Here is a 20,149-nt window from a genome sequence, read left to right as displayed (position 1 = left end):
TGGCGTGAAGTAGATGGCTCCCTTTAAGGGAGAGGCAGGAGGGGCGGCGCCGATGGAAAACAGTGGGTCGGGGTCTCTCATAGGCTGCCGTTCTGGAAAATCTAGTTTAAAAACCCCGCCAAAGGGCTGGAGGGAGCCCTGAGACTAAAACACGAATTACAGCGCCGACTGCGCTCAGCCTTCACGCACACCGTGGCCCCCAACCTCGCGGAACGGTTTGTACCTTGCCTACCATAGTAGGCTAGAAAATAGTGTTCTGTTTCTCTAAAATAAAGGGAGGGCTAAGGAATGGTGGGTATAAAGGTGTGACATACTGAATGAGGAGCTTCCCTGGTGGCTCAGATGGTAAAGAATCTGCCTGCAATTCAGGAGACCCCATTTCCATCCCTGGGTCGGGAAGACTCTCCTGGAAAAGGATATGGCAACCCACTCCAGTATTCTTTGATGGACAGAGGAACCTGGTGGCCTGCAGTCCGTGGGGTTGCAGAGTTGGACACGACTGGACACGACTGAGCCACTAACATTAGGAGAAGGCAATGGCATCCCAGTCCAGTACTCTTGCCTGGAAAATCCCATGGATGGAGGAGCCTGGTGGGCTGCAGTCCATGGGGTCGCTAGGAGTTGGACACGACTGAGCGACTTCCCTTTCACTTTTCACTTATATGCATTGGAGAAGGAAATGGCAACCCACTCCAGTGTTCTTGCCTGGAGAATCCCAGGGGCGGGGGAGCCTGGTGGGCTGCCATCTCTGAGGTCGCACAGAGTCGGACACGACTGAAGTGACTTAGCAGCAGCAGCAGCAGTAGAGCCACTAACATGCACACATACTGAATGAGGAAACCGGAGCAGAGGAAGAAAGGCACATGGGCGTCCCACAGCCTGGAGTGCCCTGGGCCTGCTGGAGTCCACCAGGGATGCTGACTGGTCCCCTGGTCCCCAGGGCGCCTAGAGCTCCGCCTGCCCTGGCCCAGAGGACCTTGTGCCACAAACAGTCCTGGTCACAGAGCCAACAGCCTCAAAAACAACCTCTCCAGGGTTCCCTGGTCAGTGCTGAGTAAGTCATTACCACCGATTTCCCCAATTCTGAGGAGGAGGAGAGAGAAAACTCAGAGGTTAATAAACTGAAGCCTCCATTTTCCTCTCAGAGGAAATGTAAAGATGCTTTCCGCTCCGTCTCATGTATACACACACCTGCACAAGAGAACACTGGAATGGTTGTCATTAAACCTTTAATTATGTCATCTGTTTTCAACAATCATGTTCAAAGTGGAGGTTTTGCAGAGGTGCTGGAGTTGGCAGGTGGCCACCACAGCTGCTCAGCCCTCACCCCTTCACCAAGTGCCCTCTGCCAGCTGAGGGAAAAATTCCTCCAGGCCCCTTTGCCCTACAAAGTCAGAGCGATGGCCCTCAAGAATATGACAGCAGCAAGTTGTGGAGAGTGGCCAGCTGGCAGGTTTCACCCAGAGATGAGACTTGAGGATCAACCCAGGCCAGAGAATTGGGTTCCCAAGAGCCCTTAGGCTTTCAACTCCTGGGCCTTTGGGTCCAGGTGGAAGGAGACCTCCAGCTACCCAAACCTCTCACTCATACTCAGGTCAGGCAGGGAGGGCCTGCAGCCAGGCAACTCCTGTCCACCTCCTTCCTTCCAGGAGAGACCCACGTGCAGAGCTGACAGTGAAGTGCCTGCTCCGGTTAACTGCATTCCCATTTCCACTTGCCCATCCATGATTCATCCACAGCTGTCCCTATTCCCACACGGTCCCCAGGGCTCAGGGACCCAGTGGCTCACAGTTTACAGGTAGCCTGAGCCACTTTGGAGTTGGTTCTTCTGTTCAGGGCTTGACAGATGAAGGCCCCAGCTTCCAGGAGCTTCTGGAGGTTCACACCCTTTGAGAAACAAGTCAGAGGATGCAGTTAAGTCACAACCTGCCCTCAACACCCAGGGAAACATCCGACTGGACAGAAAACCGTGCTGCTGAGAAAGTGAAGGTGAAGACAATCATGCTCTTGTTCCCCTAAAACAACTGCCGGCTGTCTGTGAGGTGGTGTCCTCCTGGCACATGGGGTTCCCCTCTGACTGCCCTCAGTGTGTGACATGGTTTGAGGTGCCGCACCCCAGAAGGGAGCCAGTAGTCCTGTTCGGTACTCCAGGGTCTAGCACAGGCTGGGCCCACAGTGGTGAAACGCTGCGTATGAAGTCAGGGTAATGAAGGCAGAGCAGCAGGGGTAGAAACACCAGCTAAAAAGGCCACACTGAAACCTCTTTATATTAACAACAAGCTCCTATTTACTGCTGTGTACTATTTGCTTAGCTCTGGGCTACATTTTCTTTCTTATCCTATGAGATAAGTGCTATTATTTATTCCCATTTCTTAAGGCCCAAAGTGCTGAAGTCATCTGTCAGGTCACACAGCCTGAGTGGCAGGACTAGGTTTTAAACCCAGTCTGTCTGATCTCAAAGCACAGATGCTATAGTGTTTCCAGCCCACGCTGCGGGCCCTCACTGACTCTGGCAGAGCCCGGGGAGCAGGAGGGGAGGGCGTGCAATTCTATTGCCCTCATTTTTTCCAGAGGAGAAAACAAAGGTCCAGAGAGAACCGACTCATTTCAGGCCATGGCCTTGCCCCTTCCAGGGCTCTTGGTGCCGCCTCAGATGGAACTCTCAAACCCGCGCCAAGGGCCTGGTCTTCTCATAGCCCCCATCGACCACGCTCTGTTATCTCAAATCATATGACAGAAAAGCCTTAGTCCCGTGGCGCCCTTCTCCTCCTAACTGCACCAACGCCACCACAAAAACCCAGAACAAACCCAGCAGCTCCGGCTTCAGGCAGAGCTCCAGTCAGCTCGGGGCCGTCACCACCAGGGGGCAGGCGGGCTTACCGTGTGAATGCCCAGGCCGGCCAGCATGTAGACCAGGTCCTCGGTGGCCAAGTTTCCCGATGCCCCCTGTGCATAGGGACAGCCTCCCAGTCCTGCCACGGAAGAGTCCATGACACTCACTCCCATCTGAAAACAAGGATGGTGGAATATGGCTGTCACTGTGGGGGGTCTGAGCCTACCAACTCCCTTTCAGTGGCTGCCTGAAATTCCACTCAAATTATTCATTCCTTCAGTTTATGAAAATCCCACTGAAAGAAACTGTTCCTCTTTTTGGTTCCTAAAACAGTGTGAGTCTTTTTTACTACAGTTTCTTCTGCCAGGAATCTTTCCTCCTTCCTTTCATGGTTGGCTCCTCAACTTCTCCTTCTCAGCCTAAAAGCCACCTCCTCAGAGACGCCCTTCCTGATGGCTCACCTAAAGTAACTCCTCCCAACTGCTGAGGTTTCAGACCCCCGTTGTTTTCCTGTACTCGTTTACCACCCCCTCTCCTGCACCCCACGTCAGGCCTCTGACCCCAAGGTCGCTTCTCTGGATTGATCCCACTTCTCTCGATCAGTTGCTCCCACTTTCCGAGATGACTGTTTCATTTTCTCTCTCCTTAAGCCTCAACTCTGAGAAAATAAGACCCAGAAAGTCATAGAATCATTTGGCTTAAAGACATGAGCCTCAAGGAGGTAACGTGAGAGATAAAAATGGGTAAAAAAAGACGGCGCAGGGTTGCTCTACTAACCTAAACACTACACTAGACTTCCTGCAGCAAGGCAGCCTGTGGTCAGACACGCAGAACTTTCTAAGGGACTCTTGGGCCATTGGACCCTTGTTCTGGGCCAACCCACAAGAAGCTAACCTCAAGAGAAACTCAGTCTGAGGTCTTGGTCCAGTCTTTGGGCAAAGAGCATCAAAGGATCCCCCCCACCCCTCACTGGTGCACGCATGCGCACTCACAGCCCTGCATGCCGTGGTGGGGCCAGCGCACCCCAGTCCTCCTGAGCCCGCCTTAGTCTTGTTTACAATGCAGTGCTGCCTGGTCACCTTTCCGCTTCCCTTTTTCAACTGCTCAGCTTCATGTCCTTCAAGCCTCGCTGAGGCCTTCTCTGGCGAATCCTCTCTGCCCTCCCCCACCCCCAGCTGGGATGGGGACCATCCTCAGTCCCCATGACATTGTCACAGTGCGTTAGGATTGTCACCTAACTCTCCACTGTCTTTCCTGACAGATGCAGGCACTTTCAGGGCAGGGTGGCATGTCTGTGTCCACCGTGGCCAGCCCGGGGCCTGGCACACAGGTGTGGGCACACAGTGAAGGCTTGCTCAAAGAATAAACGAAACACAGCTGTCCTGCTGCCCTGCCCTGCGGGAGAATGGACGTGTGCCTCTATCCGAGGACATGCCCTGATTACCTGCAGGGCCGTCAAGGTGTTGGCCAGGGCCTGGCCGTAGGTGTCATGGCAGTGGACGGCCAGGGCTGTCACTGGCACCTCCTGCAGGACAGCAGACAGCATGTCCTTCATGGCCCCAGGGGTGCCCACGCCGATGGTGTCCCCCAGGGAGATCTCGTAGCAGCCCATGGAGTACAGCTTCTTGGTGACCTGGGGAGACAAGCAGGCTCTTGGAGGACCCGGATTCCTCAAGCCGGGGTCCTTGGCCTCCGCAGAACACCTCCACGTCCGAGGCACCAAGCTCCTCTTGGACCAGAGACTCCTTACAACTAACTCTGTGAGTGGGACTGATTCCTCACTCTGCTCACTGGGAGACAGACGTGAGGAGCAGCGCTGGCCATCGGTGCAGGCCCCGGGCTCTAACCCCTGCGGCTTTCCTCCGAGGGTCTCAGACTCCAGCTGATCCTTCCCTTACCACCTTCACCCACGGTGTCAGACCTGGGGCGGGAATCAGGAGAACCGATTCCCTTCAGGTGGCTCTATCCTTGGTAAGCAGATGTGTGAAGTCAGGGGTCTGAAGTGCTAGTTCTCTATTTTTAAGAGAAGGACCTGGCTATGAAAAATTCAGAAGCCCGTCCATAAACTGCTAAGATCATGGCAGAACCAGAGCGGGATCTGCTCCATGAGATGCTGCCCTCCACTGCTCTGGGGAGAAGGGGGAGGAAGGATGTGGCAGGGCCAAGGACGGAAACGATACTCGATACTCAACAGTGGTCTGTGGGATGAAGGAAATGGTGGGCCCCTCCTCCACTGCCCACGCAGGCAGGGTGACAAGGAGCCCGTGGCAGCTGGTGGGCGGGAGAGGATGCAGCAAAGGCGGCGGGTGGCGGAGTGACATGATGCTGAAGTAATGCCCCAGTCCTGCTGCTCACTGGCTGGGGAACCTTGGCAGCGGACCTCACTTTCCTGAGCTTCAATCTCTGCTCCTGAAAAACGAGGACGAGCCTTTGGGGAGGACTCGGGGAACAGGAGGCTAAGGTCTGGACTGCAGCGGCCACTTTCAGGAAGCAGTGGCTCCTGTTAGCCACCGCTCGTTTCTGGCTGCTACCTGGTGTGCAGGAAGAGCAGGAGGGCGCTGGAGGCAGACAGACATGGGCTGAGACCTGCTTTCTCCACATGCAACCTGCATGCAAGTCAGTCAGTGTCAGTTTCCTTAATCGTAAATTGGAATAACAAGAACTCCAGAAGTGCAGGGTGATCTGTTTGTTTTGTTTTGGCTGCTCTGTGCCACATGCAGGATCTTAGTTCCCCAACCAGGGATCGAACCCTGGGCCCATGGCATTGAGAGCATAGAGTTCTAACCAAGGAATTTCCTGCAGGGTGGCTTTGAGGACAAAATGACACAAGCTCTTGGGCTGCTCGAACTCATTTCCTGCCCCGTGTTCTTCTCAGTTCAATTGCTCAGTCGTGTCCTGACTCTTTGTGACACCACGGACTGCAAGATGCCAGGCTTCCCTGTCCATCACCAACTCCCAGAGCTTGCTCAAACTCATGTCCATCAAGTCGGTGATGCCATCCAACCATCTTATCCTCTGTCATCTTCTTCTCCTCCCACCTTCAGTCTTTCCCAGCAGCAGGGTCTTTTCCATTGAGTCAGTTCTTCACATCAGGTGGCCAAACTACTGGAGTTGCAGCTTCAACATCAGTCCTTCCAATGAATATTCAGGACCGATTTCCTTTAGGATGGACTAGTTGGATCTGCTTGCAGTCCAAGGGACTCTCAAGAGTCTTCTCCAACACCACAGTTCAAAAGCATCAATTTTTTGGCACTCAGCTTTCTTTATAGTTCAACTCTCACATCCATAAATTACTGGAAAAACCATAGCTTTGACTAGATGGACTTTTATTGGCAAAGTAATGTCTCTGCTTTTTAATATGCCATCTAGGTTGGTCATAGCTTTTCTTCCAAGGAGCAAGCTTCTTTTAATTTCATGGCTGCAGTCACCATCTGCAGTGATTTTGGAGCCCCCAAAATAAAGTCTCTCACTGTTTCCATTGTTTCCCCATCTACTTGCCATGAAGTGATGGGACTGAATGCCATGATCTTAGTTTTCTGAATGTTGAGTTTTAAGCCAACTTTTTCACTCTCCTCTTCCACTTTCATCAAGAGGCTCTTTAGTTCATCTTAGCTTTCTGCCATAAGGGTGGTATCATCTGCCTAGCTGAGGTTATTAATATTTTTCCTGGAAATCTTGATTCCAGCTTGTGCTTCATCCAGCCCGGCATTTCGCATGACGTACTCTACGTATAAGTTAAATAAGCAGGGTGTCAATATATAGCCTTGATGTACTCCTTTCCCAATCTGGAACCAGTCTGTTGTTCCATGTCCAGTTATAATTGTTGCTTCTTGACCTGCATACAGATTTCTCAGGAGGCAGGTCAGGTGGTCTGGAATTCCCATCTCTTGAAGAATTTCCCAGTTTGTGGTGATCTACACAAAAGCTTTGGCGTAGTCAATAAAACAGAAGTAGATGTTTTTCTGGAACTCTCTTGTTTTTTCAACGATCCAGCAGATGTTGGCAATTTGATCTCTGGTTCCTCTGCCTTTTCTAAAACCAGCTTGAACATCTGGAAGTTCACGGTTCGTGTACTGTTGAAGCCTGGCTTGGAGAATTTTGAGCATTACTTTGCTAGTGTGTGAGATGAGTGCAATTGTGCAGTAGTTTGAACATTCTTTGGCATTGCCTTTCTTTGGGATTGGAATGAAAACTGACCTTTTCCTGTCCTGTGGCCACTGCTGAGTTTTCCAAATTTGCTGACATACTGAGTGCAGCACTTTCACAGCATCATCTTTTAAGATTTGAAATAGCTCAAATGGAATTCCATCACCTCCACTAGCTTTGTTCGTAGTAATGCTTTCTAAGGCCCACTTGACTTCGCATTCCAGGATGTCTCCCCAAGCACAAGAAGGGAGCCCTCTGCAGAGGATCCTCACCTCAGTCATCACCTTTCACTGACCAGCCTGGGAACTGAGTCAGAGGCTTCTGCTCTGGGGTAGAGGGCAGGGGCTTCAGAGACTCCCTGCCAGGCTAGGAGTGGCCCACCACCGGGGTGAGTGCAGGGCTGTGCTCTCACAGGGTCTTAAGGAAGGAGCTGAGTTAACAAATGAAATCAGTGACCCACCAGGAAAGGGTGGCGAGAGTAACCTGCACACTCAGGGCCCGGCATGGAAGCCAAACCTCGTGAACCCGCCCCTCCCCTGCCGGACACACACACACACAGACCTCAGCGACTTTAGCCGGGGAGATCTTCCCTTCGTAGGGGCATCCAAGCACACAGGAGACGTACCTGTGGGAAAACAGGAATGGTGTCAGTGCACCTGGGCTCTCTGGCTAACAGGGCTGGGGCAGGTTGGCTGTTTGACACATCGCCCTGGTCAGCCCCACCCAAACCTGAGGCCGGGCAGGAGGCTGAGGGCCCGGGGCAAAGGCTAATTCCATGCTGGTGAGCCAGACGATGGCAGTGCCGCTCAGTGCCAGGAGTGGGCAGTGCAGCGCCACGCAGGGAAGGGAAGAAGCCAACAGGCCTGTGGGTGAGGAGGCCAATGATGCCCAGGTCTCAGGAGAGGCAACCAGAGACCAGCCACGGAGGAGGAGGAGCTCTATGAGCAGCCAGCTGACTGCACGGGGTGAGGAGAGCAGAATGTGGGCCCGGGTGGGGCTCCCCTCAGGAAAGAACCAAGGAAGGGTACATGAAACTGAAGCGGGCACAAGAAAGCTGGGCTGGCCTGAGGCCCGAGGGGTCAGCGGCACCGGCGGGCTGCCAGGGGGCGCATACACTCATTTATTCGACTGAGGTTTACTGAGCTGCCCACAGTGCGCCAGGCACTGGAGAAGGGCAGTGAGCAAGGCCAAGCAGGTCCCCACCGCCACAGAGCTTAAGGTTTCAAGTTAGGGAGACATGATAAATCAGATCTAGTAGGGAAAGGAGGTAATCTCAGAAAGTGATGTGCTGTGAAGGAGAGACAAGGGAAGTGTGGCAGGAGCACCGGAGGCCAACCGCAGCTAGGATGGCCCAGGTAGATCTTGTGAGGATGTGACACTTGACTGAGGTGGCGGGGACAGCCACATTCCAGGCAAAGGACCAGTGCAGAGGCCCCAAGGTGGAAGAGCTGTTCAGTCGCTCAGTTATGTCTGACTCTTTGCGACCCCATGGACTGTAGCCTGCCAGGTTCCTCTGTCCTTGGGATTCTCCAGGCAAGAATACTGGAGTGGGTGGTCATTTCCTTCTCCAGGGGATCTTCCTGACCCAGAGATTGAACCTGCAGCTCCTGCACTGGCAGGCAGATTCTCCACCACTGAGCCACCAGGGAAGTCCGATGAAAGAGGAGGTGTGCTCAAAACATACAACAAAGGACAGAAAAACAGGTGTGGGGAGCAAGGGGCAAAGGGCTACAACAGGGGGCTGGAGAGGCGGCCACCATCCTGATCATGGGGGCTCGTTGAGCTGTGGTGAGGAGTCTGGATCTTGAGTTTAGATGCTTTCTGAGCCCACTCATCCCACTGAGGCAGAGGCTCCATTAAATCTTTTAGAGTCTAACAAATGATGCTGCATATTAAGAGGCAGAATAAATGTTTGCTGGATAAATAATTTCAGACTCAAACAACTCAGTGTATTTTGCCATCTTCATTCTCCTTACTCTCCAATCACTGCTGAGCATGGAAAAGCTAAAAGAAATCCTGAGGAAAGAGCACAGACTTGGGAGTCAGGCAGACCTGACACGTCCTTGCTTTCCCATCCATCCATCTGCCCATCGGTTTCTGAGCACCTACTATGTGCTAGGCCCAGAGACGGGAGACAGCACATGCCAGGGACCGACGGAGATGTGGGCTCTGCCTTCACAGAACACAGAGTCTAGTGGGAGGTGGGAGGCAGCGGAGAATGTAACAAGCGGTAAGTACTATGTCAGAGGATGTCCAGGGGACTCTGGGAGCCCAGAGAAGGGGCGCCAACTCCACCTGAGGGAAGAGAAGCAAGCTTCTTGGAGAAACTGGCACCAGGAGAGGATCTGAAGGTGAGCAGGAGTGAGCCCTGGCAAGTAGGATGTAGAAGGAAGGGTGGTCTGAGTCTACGGAAAGCACATGCAAAGGCCCAGGGGAAGGAGAGAACTGGCCCATGTGACAGACGGAAAGAGGTTCCCACTGGCTGAATGCAGTGTGCAGAGGAGACGGGGCCAGAGGGGAGACGTGAGCTGCAGAGAGCGGCAGGGGCTGAGCTGCGCAGGGGCTGTAAACCCGCTGAAGTCTGCAGTTGACGAGCACTGGCAGACGTTCAACCAGGCGGCGATGTGATCGGATGCGTATTCTGGCTGCAGTCGGTTGTGACTTTACAGCACTCTTCATCCTTCTGGAGCCTCAGTTTCATCATCTGGAAGCGGGGAGAGTGCCCTCCGTGCTGGGTGCCTGAGAGGCTATCTTCAGATAATATGTGGACAACACCTGGCACTGCTGCCATTAAAGATGTGATGCTGGAGACACCTCAGAGGCCGAGGGGATTCCTCAGGGACGTGTGACGAGCTGGTGGTGGAGCCAGGGTTACGCTGACCTCCACAAGCCCTGTTTAGGACCCTGTCCTGCTAGATTCGTGGGGTGAAAGGATCCAAAAATCAGGTTTGGAGAAAGCACTTGCCAGGATTTCTTCTGACCCTGTTTTACTTGGGAAAAGACGTCTGGGTGTGGAGCTCTGGCTCCCTGCACCCAGGATAAGGAGCCTGTGAGGGAGGTCGCTGGAGTCAGAGGCTGGCCCTGTTCCAGAATGCTCTGAGGAAAGGAGGCAGCACCAGCGTAGCCAGACTCACCCCCGCACAGAGATACCGGCTGCCCGAGCTGCCTTCAAGATTTCATCAAACCGCTGCAAACTCTCATCTATGGAGCAGTTGATGTTCTTCTTGGTGAAGAGTTCAGAGGCGGCTCCAAAGATGGCCACTTCCTTGGCTCCGGCAGCAACCTGCCAACAGCCAGGTGAATTCCTTTCAGCGATTTTCTCTTGATGGAATACCCACCCAGAGTGAATTTTATGACATATGAGTACTACTATAAGTTGAACTGTGTCCCTCCTACCCCCAGTACTATCCTGGAAAAGGTCAATCCTCAACCCAATTCCCAAAAAGGGTAGTACTAAAAGAATGTGTTAACCACTGGACAATTGAACTCATCTCCCATGTGAGGAAGGTCATGCTTAAAGTCTTAAGATAGGCGGGAGAAACACCAATAACCTCAGATCTGCGGATGATACCACTCTAATGGCAGAAAGCGAAAAGGAACTAAAGAGCCTCTTGATGAGCATGAAGGAGACTGAAAGAGCCGGCCTAAAACTAAATTAAAAAAAATAAGATCATGGCATCCAGCCCCATGACTGCATGGCAAATAGAAGGGGAAAAGGTGGAAGTAGTGACGGATTTCCTCTTCTTGGGCTCTAAAGTCACTGCAGATGGTGACTGCAGCCATTAAGTCAGAAGATGATTGCTTCTTGGCAGGAAAGCCATGACAGGCCTAGACAGTATGTTCAAAAGCAGAGACATTATTCTGCCAACAGAGGTCCGTATAGTCAAGGCTATGGTCTTCCCAGTGGTCATGTACAGTTGTGAGAGCTGGACTGTAAGAAGGCAGAACGCCAAAGAATTGATGCCTTCAAACTGTGGTGCTGGAGGAGACTCCTGCAAGTCCCCTGGACAGCAAGGAGATCAAACCAGTCAATCTTAATATTCACTGGAAGGACTGACGTGGAAGCTGAAGCTCCAGGATTTTAGTCATTTGATGCTAACAGCGGACTCATTGGAAAAGTCCCTGATGCTGGGAAAGACTGAGGGCAGAAGAACACGGCGTCAGAGGATGAGACAGCTGGATGGCATCACTGATGCAATGGACATGAACTTGGACAAACTTCAGGAGATGGTGAGGGACAGGGAGGCCTGATGTGCTGCAGTCCATGGGGTCACAAAGAGTTGGACACGACTGGGTGACTGAACAACAACAACAACCCCCAGAACCTCAGAATGTGACCCTGTTTGATAGCAGGATCACTGTAGATAGATGTATAGGGTTAAGATGAGGTCACATTGGTCTCCACGCCGAAATAAGAAGGCGCTCGTGTGAAGATAGAGGAAAGGCCGGCAAAGGTAGAGGTGGACCCTGACGTGATGCGCCCACAGGCTGAGGAACGCTGAGGACTGCTAATCATCGCCGGAAACCAGCCGAGAGGCGGGAACGACGCCCTCTCAGGGCCCTCCGAAGGAACCTGCTGCCACCCTGTGCAGACTTGCAGCCTGCTGACTGGGAGAGAGAACGTTTCTGTTCTCTTTCACCTTTCACCGAGTGTTTGGTATCGTGTAATGGCAGCCGTAGGAAATTAATACAGTGAATCATATCCCCAAACAAAGAAGCCTTGGCCTTCCCCCAAGGACCCACAGTGCTGCTGCCGGCACCACCCCGGAAGTCCCTTGTGGCCTAAATTCAGAATCAACATCTCCAAAGAAATTCTCATCTGAAATGATAAAAAAGTTAGATACTAGCAACTACCTCTAAATTTGTGGACAGCTTGCTTACCTCTCAAGAGGAGATGGGCGACAGGAACAGGAGTGAACATTTATTAAGTACTCACCTTCTACCAGGCTCTTACTAAGCAATTTATGTGCATCCTGTCCTCTGAAATCCTCACAATGGTAGGTACTACCATTAACCTTATTTCATGGGCAGAACCTGAGGCTCAAAGAGGTTTAACAGCTTGTCAAATCAGAGAGCTGAGAGTGGCGGGGCCAGGACCCCCTCCCCGGGTCTGTCTGACGATGCCCACCACTGCTGGAGACAAGTCGTTCGGACAGAATCCTGGGACAGAGACTGAGGCTCAGGGACAAGACAGGGGCCCATGCCATCCATCTCTTTTCAGGGGCACTCCCCAACCAAAAATGAGTCTCTTACCGCTGCCTGGAAGCCTTTGAAGTTTGGGGTCAGGACTGGGTAGTTGACGCCAGGAAATTTCTGGATGCCTTTCAAGACTTCAGCATGGTCAGCCATCTGGGAGCCAAAGGAGACATTGCCAATTCACCACCAAGGCGGCAGAGAGCTCAGGTAGAGAAAGCCTTTTTAGCACAAAATCTCTGTTCTCCAGGACCCTTGGAGAAAAGAGGCCTTTTGCAGAGCTGAGTCTCCCCAAGGCTTTCACTACTTGTTTGACGGCTGATGAGCCAGAAGGCTCCCTAGCATGGGTGAGAACCCCAGTTTCTCCATGTGGCTAACACTGTCGACTCTACATGAGCCGCACCAGCAGCAATGATACTTCTAGCCACTGGTTGAGAACGTGCTCTGAGTCCGACCCTGGGCTCAGCTCCCTGTCACCTAACACTCAGCTGGACCAGGATCTTTCTTCCCATTTGGCTGTCTCTGTGATGCAGGAGCTGTCCAGCTTCCCCTTTCGACAAACACGGAAGCCACATCTCTAGACAGGCCTAGAGATTCTAGGCTTCTAGAGCCAGAGACATCACCTTGAACCTGGGGAGGGGAAGGCCTCACCAGGCAAGGCGGGGCACAGCCAAGACCGAGTCTTCCTCCCAAGTCACCCTCCTTTGCTGTACATGTTACTATGAAGCACTGAGAGCTCACAAAAGTGAGGACCTGGAAACCTACATCCTGACCTCCACTTACTTCCAATGCATCTGAGATGTGCCTGCAGGCCGGGGCTCACCTGTGGAACCCATTTGGGAGACACGAAGCTGGTGGCTTCTACCACAGGGAGTCCTGCTTCGGAAAGCATGTCTATTAGCTTGATTTTCACTGGAGTAGGTACAATATTCTGTAATGCAAAGAGAAAACACCAGAAAAAGACAGGCTGGCCAAGTGAGTCACGAAATGGTCTCAGAATGCAGTCAGTTCAAAGCTTTTTCTACAGCACCCGCTTCACTGTCTCCACTGTCAGACACTAACCTGAATTCACATGTAATCCTGCCAATAGGTGCAGTACAGGCTTGTCTTCCAGTTCCACAGAGAGCATTTTGCAGTGAAAGCAGTTTCTCACTTGAAAAGGAGTTAATACTTACAATGGAAACAGTATTTGCCCGTCATACGGGCTTTTAAACTAAAGCTCTGTTACTTTATGACCCCATCAAAAACAGATTGAGACCAGTGAGCCATGGCCTGAAAGGGTTAGATGACTAACCCTCTGGATCCTATGAGACATGGCCTCCAACAGGCCACACCTTCCTCCTTCCGTCTCAGGTGGCACAGGATCTCATCCTCACATGCTCCACTACTTCTTTCTCCCCCCGCCACACCCTGTCTGGCTGCTCACCAGCCTCTGTGGATTCCTATTTCCAAATCTACTATCATCCCATGTCTATTACGCCATGATCTTCCTCTACCAATTCATCCCACACAGGAATCCTTCTAAAACACAGTCTCTATTATCTCACCCTCCTGCTCAAAAGCTTCCCCTGGCTGCCTAGTCCTTACAAGATTGGGTCCAAAATCCTAAAACTCCCAAATCCTTCTCACCAGCCTCTTCCACCCCCAATTTCTCTCCCTCTGTTTTAATTTAATCCATTGAAGGGCTCACCCTGCTCCAAGGAATGTGCTAGGAGCTACAGATACAGTGGTGAGCAGAACAGACACAATCCTGCCCTCAGAGACCTTACAACTGTCTTTTACAACCAACATTCATTATTAAAGGTAGACTAAGCATGCTCCAGTACTCTTGCCAGGAAAATCCCACGGACAGAGGAGCCTGGTGGGCTGCAGTCCATGGGGTCGCTAAGAGTCGGACATGACTGAGTATCTTCACGTTCACTTTTCAGTTTCATGCATTGGAGAAGGAAATGGCAACCCACTCCAGTGTTCTTGCCTGGAGAATCCCAGGGACGGGGGAGCCTGGTGGGCTGCCATCTATGGGGTTGCACAGAGTCGGACACGACTGAAGCGACTTAGCAGCAGCAGCAAGCATGTTTTAAGATTTTAAGGTTTTTTTTTTTAATTTAAAAAATAATTAACACATGATTATTTCAGAAAAACACACCCCAAACAAAAGAAAACCACCCTAACACCTGCCAGAGATAACACTCTTAATACCCTGGTAGGTAACTTTTTAGATCTGTGCAGTCCAGTACATTACACATGAGCCATATGTGGTTATTTAAATTTAAACTAACTGAAACTACATTTTAAAAATTCAATTCCCCAGCCATACAAGCCACAATTCAAGTGCTTAACAGCCACATGTATCTAGTGGCTACTGTATGGGACAGCTCAAATCTACAACATTTCCATCTTCATAGAAAGTTCTATCACACAGCACTGTTCTAAGATCCTTTTCTCGGAAGATGCTTCCACACATATACAAACTTTTTTGTTTATATATAAGATTAAATGTATATTAATATATAAATACGTATGTAATTATATATACAGTATTGTATAATCTGCTTACATCACTTAATATACTCCTATATCATTAACAGCTTCACAGTATTACATTTTATGAAGTCATTAATGTATTTGATCTACTTTTCCTCATACTGAACATGTTGGTTATTTGCAACTGTCCTGCTCTTACACCAGGGTTGTAAGGGACATTCCCAAGCTAAATCTTGGCATGTGACCTTCATAACTTCCTCTGGCCGAATCCCCTGACGTGTCGCTGCTGGATGAGGCACGCCCTCACCTTTCCCCCGCACTCCTGCAGCTCTCACCATCCACCCCGCCCCACAGGCCCTTGAGAGGGACCCAGGATCACATCACTTGGGGCTGAACTGTCACAGGTGCCTGCCTGGCCTCCCAGACGGGCCCAAAGTCAGGCACAGCTCGGCACCCGTGACATGGAGCGCTCAGTACCTGTGAAATATCTTTTGGTTGATTTCCACGTTTACCTTTTCATTTTGTAGTCCGTCTCGAGGACCAACTTCCACAATTTTCACTTGCTTTGGGAACGTACCCACAGATGAGGTGCTGACCTGTGGTTTAAAAGAGGGAACAAAAAGTAACAGGAAGACAGTGTCACAGTTCTCCATGGGGACAAATCAGAAAGAATGTATCCATCCTCAATACTGAGACTAGAAGCAGTATTTCTCACCCTTTAATCCATATTTGCTCTGTTTTAGAATCAAGAACAAAAAGAACATTTCACTTAAGAAAAGAGTAAGAGATTCATGCTTGCAGTATGGACCATTTGCAACTCCCCTGAAATCCAGACTCATTTCCAACCACCTGGCAACTGGGCATTTAGACTGTTCTTTAAACAAACCTATTTGTACTTCTCAAACTTAGAAGTCCCCAAACAGAACTGATTTCTCCTAAAGCCTAGTTTGACTTGAACCTTCCCAGGTGGTACTGAACCCTTCCCGTGGTTAAGAACCCTGCCAATCAATGCAGGAGACCTAAAAGACGTGGTTCGATCCCTGGGTCAGGAAAATCTGCTGGAGAAGGAAACGGCAGCCCCCTCCAGTACTCTTGCCTGGAGAATCCCGTGGACAGAGGAGCCTGGTGAGCTACAGTCCACAGGGTCGCACGGAGTCGGCCACGACTGAAGTGACTTAGCACACACACCCGGGGCACAGCTGCCCCAGAGGAGGACAACTGCCAAGTGTGGAGAGGAGTCGTCTTGGACTATGTGGGGTGGCAGGGATGGAAGAGGCTCTGCTCTGTTATGATCACAGGGTGGGTGGTGACAAGGGGAGTGAGTCTGAGAGGAGGTGAAACCTTCAGCATTTGAAGATATTAAAACAACGGCCTGGAGTCGCCTCTGTATAAAGTCTGCCCTATATATAGTCTTCTATAGAAAATCTTCCCCTCCTCACCACCAAGTAATACAAGGTTTTTTTCTCCCTTTCCTCTATTGTTCTTAGTACTACTTATTACTGTTGAAATTAATTTCATTTCACCAGATTTAATCTGGATGAACACACTGCAGGAGGGCAAGGGGCAGGGGTACCGGCAATCTACTTAGTGGTGGAGGCTTAGTTGCTAAGTTGTGCCCAAACTCTTGCGACCCCACGGACTGTAGCCCACCTGGCTTCTCAGTCCATGGGATTCTTCAGGCAAGAGTACTGGAGTCGGTTGCCATTTCCTTCTCTAGAGGATCTTCCTGACCCAGGAATTGAACCCAGGTCTCCTGCATTGCAGGCAGATTCTTTACTGACTGAGCTATGAGGGAAGACCCTAGCAATCTGCTAAGGATCCCCATTCCCAAAACCCTTAAGGAAGGAAATATTCCTGGCTATCAAACAGCCGGAACTTAACTTGCCCAAACTGGCCTTGGTTTTAGCCAACAAAGCTTCCTAGAGGCTAAGGTGATGAGCCACTGAATTTCATGAAGTCAACAGGCTAGGTTGGAAGATCCCTGCAAACTGAATCTCCCTCCAGTTGGGATGTTCAGCTTCTGCTGGTACATTACCCTAAAAGGATCCCACTGGAATGTAAGCTCCAAGAGGCAGGAACTCTGTTTTATTAATTGTTATATTTCCCTGAGGCCCTGAGACCTAACAGGGACTCAATAAATAACTGGTAAATGTTGTTGAAAGAATTGTTTCAAGTTCCTTTTATGAGAACAGAATCAACTTGATTCTATAACACACTTCTTCATAACAACTCTTCATATACTAACAAAACAATTCACATTTATGAAGCATCTACTATTTTTTAGGCACATAAAAGAGCCTTTTACATATTAACCCATACGATCCTCTCAACACCTTATTAGGTAGGAACTGTTAAAGTCCCCATTTTACTATGAGAGATATGAAGTTCAAGAAGATTAAGTAATTTTCCCAAGGTCACATGGTTAGCTAGTTACTGAGCCCATATCTGAACCCAGCAGTGTGGATCTAGAATGCACGCTCTTAACCCCTAGGCCACATTATCTCTGCCACCCTCTGGTCCCCCCCGTTTTCTCTTGCCTGGGTTAAGTGCTATTGCTCAGCTGTGTCTGACTCTTTGTGACCCCATGGACTGTAGCTCACCAGGCTCCTCTGTCCATGGAGTTCTCCAGGCAAGAATAGCGGAGTGGGTTGCTCTTCAGGGGATCTTCCCAACCCAGGGACCAAACCCAGGTCTCCCGCATTGCAGGCACATCCTTTACAGTTTGAGCTACTCTGGGTTGCCTGGGTTAAACACCTAGTTAATTCCCTTTGTGGAGTTCTGCATAGAAATAATCCCCTCTAACCACACAAATCCTGAGCCACAGCCTCCTGAGCTATGGTACCTATGTCAACAGCTAACACTGGCTAAAGGCCAGCGCCGCAGCCATCAGCACTTCCTTTAGTCCTTATATGATGCTATGATGCTGCTGCTGCTGCTAAGTCGCTTCAATACGATGAGGGACTATCATGTATTACTCTCCCGACTCCACAGGGGAAGAAATGACCTCAGAAGGACCCCAAATCACACAGCTAGAAGTGAGGAAGTTTGCACTTAACTGTCTGGTTCTCATATCAAATCTATGCTAGTAACCTCATGGAATGCCTACCACTACCATCTCATTGCAATAGGAGTTTTTTCAAACACTGACATTCACCATCTCATTTAATTTTCTTAACTTTTCAAGTTGGACTTCACGGATTTATTTGCAATGAGCAACTGGTGGGGGAGGGTGGTCTAGTAGACACTGAAGTGGCTTTTTGAGAGCCCCCTACCCACTTCCCCACTGCCAAGACAATGTAATTTTTACCACTACACAGTTTTACGGAGAAGGCAATGGCACCCCACTCCAGTACTCTTGCCTGGAAAATCCCATGGACGGAGGAGCCTGGTGGGCTGCAGTCCATGGGGTCGCTGAGGGTCGGGCATGACTGAGTGACTTCACTTTCACTTTTCACTTTCATGCATCGGAGAAGGAAATGGCAACCCACTCCAGTGTTCTTGCCTGGAGAATCCCAGGGACGGGGGAGCCTGGTGGGCTGCCGTCTATGGGGTCACACAGAGTCGGACACAACTGAAGTGACTTAGCAGTAGCAGCAGCACACAGTTTTAACTCCTTCTAAACTCTAAAGCAACAACTGACCTATCACTTACTAAGAGCTAGAAAAATGTCAAATGCTTTAGTTCCATTTTCCTGAACCTCCAAACCAACCCTGAGGATTTTCTTTTTTTCCATGTTAAAGGTCAATATGACTGGAATTTAGAGATTTGTCACTCAACCTAAAAAGTAGCTTCAGAACCGCTGGGGCATCACAGCTTGAGCTTTAACCAACACAATGCATTCAACTCTTTACCCAGTTAGGTCTCCTACACTTTCCCTCCACTCACTGAGCATGGGAGAGAAGGCGGAACATCAGGATCGAACTAGCCCAAAGTACAACTCCAGGGGAATCACATCCAGCAACACGCGATCCAAGTCCTGCTCATCTAGCTGGGACCAAGTGTCCCCAAACGCAACAAGAACTAGAAATGGAGAACAACAGAGGGGGATGGCCTGGCTTTTTCCACTCGAACTGGCAGGGTATTCTTGAGTATTCATGACTTTCATTAAGGAGGAACTTCAAGAAGTCTGAAGCCCTATGATAGAAAGATGCCAGGGTCCGCAAGAAGAGCCCTAGCCAGGGAAGCAGGACGCCTAGGATGGCGTTCCAAGTCTCCACGACCCGGGAGAGTCGCTCCCCTTCTCTGAGGGTCAGTTTCCCATGCCTCTCAAGGCATCTGGGCGAGTCAGAGTGGTGTCCAAGACTTCAAAGACCTCCCAACTCTGGCCTAAAGAGCTGTCCGGCTTTGCCTCTCAGAGAAATGGTATCGATTTTTTTTTTAATCATTTGGTTGCCCAGAACTGCCCGTGGGATCTCAGTTGCCCCACCAGGGATCAAACCCTTGCACCCCGCACTGGCAGCGCGGAGTCTTAACCCGCTGAACCACCAGGGAAGTCCTAGGCTCTGCCTCTACGGGAGCAGCCGCTAGGGGCCAAATCCTAGACCCTGACCCTCACGGTGCCTTCAAGACCGGCCCTGGACGTGACGGGGCACTTACAGCCCGGAGGGTCGCCAAGCCCACCAGCCTCCGCGGGAGCACCTTCTTCACTGTCGCCATCTCCGCCCAGCTTCCAATGCGGCCACTTCAGCGGAGTCCCACGTGACACTGACGGCTAGGTGGGCGTAGCCCCGCCCACGGGGCGGGGCCTCTGGAGCGCCGTAGTGACGCCATGCGGTGGCTCCGCCCCCAGCCTGTCGACGTTTCTATTCCTTCTCGGCAGTTTCCTTAGCCCTCATTTATGAGCGCTTTTTGTGTGCGAAGGGCAAGTGAGGACTCTATAAAGATGAACAAAAATTCACCACAGTCTCTGACTTAATGAGTTTTTGTAATCTGGGAGGTGTGGAAAGACAGATGTGAACAATCACACGCACCTTCTGCAATGAGACCAAGCATTACTATTTTGCCATGCGCTGTTCTGAGTTATTTGCATGTATTAACTCATTCATCACAGTCTTAAGGACTTAAATGCAGGCGGTCGACTCCGGAGAGAGAAGCATCCTTTGATTACATACCTTGAAGAATAAGTAAACTCTACCCAGGTAAAGAGGATACAGGAAAAACTTTTCAGACAGAGCACAGTGTACGCAAAGGCCCCGAAGCAAAGAAATTGAATGCGTAAGAGCGGTGTTTTTCAAAATAATATCAATTTAGTCGGTACTTTTTAAAAGAAACAGAAAATATCAGAGTGCCTTGTATAAGCAGGAAAGCTAAGTAATGCTTTACAGAGCCTCTGTTTGTCATTACAAAACAAACTTGGTTTCACTGTAAAATACATTTCTTACTGTACGCTGCAATTAGAAATGTTTGAAAACATTGTTTTAGAAAGATGAAAAAAAGGCCAGATGACTAGAGAGCAGGCAGAGAGAAGAGGTCTTCCTACTCAGATGGGAGATA

General features: G+C 50.5%; 1 protein-coding gene across 2 annotated transcripts; it reads right to left on the bottom strand.

The window, feature by feature from the left end:
* Positions 1–1,212: 1,212 nt before the first annotated feature.
* On the bottom strand, positions 1,213–19,384 carry HMGCL (3-hydroxy-3-methylglutaryl-CoA lyase). 2 transcript variants are annotated; one of them, XM_061393441.1, is made up of 9 exons: positions 19,253–19,384; positions 15,169–15,252; positions 12,996–13,103; positions 12,233–12,328; positions 10,114–10,262; positions 7,541–7,604; positions 4,278–4,466; positions 2,881–3,006; positions 1,213–1,887 (listed from the first exon to the last, which is right to left on the bottom strand). In XM_061393441.1, exons 1-9 carry the CDS (start codon positions 19,310–19,312, stop codon positions 1,786–1,788), a joined length of 978 nt encoding a protein of 325 aa, XP_061249425.1. In that variant the 5' UTR covers positions 19,313–19,384; the 3' UTR covers positions 1,213–1,785. The 2 variants fall into 2 exon arrangements, with proteins under 2 accessions (XP_061249425.1, XP_061249436.1); XM_061393452.1 differs by lacking the exon at positions 19,253–19,384 and adding an exon at positions 13,235–13,324.
* Between the last annotated feature and the right edge of the window lie 765 nt (positions 19,385–20,149).

Source organism: Bos javanicus, chromosome 2 (genome assembly GCF_032452875.1).
Source record: "Bos javanicus breed banteng chromosome 2, ARS-OSU_banteng_1.0, whole genome shotgun sequence".
NCBI classification, from domain to species: Eukaryota; Metazoa; Chordata; class Mammalia; order Artiodactyla; family Bovidae; genus Bos; species Bos javanicus.
Note: the sequence above shows the minus strand (reverse complement) of the source record. Positions and strands in the feature narration are given on the sequence as shown.

What these genes read in the sequence shown, in the direction of transcription:
- HMGCL (XM_061393441.1), bottom strand. Translation starts at nt 19,312, where the DNA reads ATGGCGACAGTGAAGAAGGTGCTCCCGCGGAGGCTGGTGGGCTTGGCG. An exon ending in ACGGACTACAAAATGAAAAG is followed by an intron (nt 13,104 to 15,168) that starts GTAAACGTGGAA and finishes TTTGCATTACAG; the next exon opens with AATATTGTACCTACTCCAGT. An exon ending in GCCGGTATCTCTGTGCGGGG is followed by an intron (nt 7,605 to 10,113) that starts GTGAGTCTGGCT and finishes GTTTTCCCACAG; the next exon opens with GTACGTCTCCTGTGTGCTTG.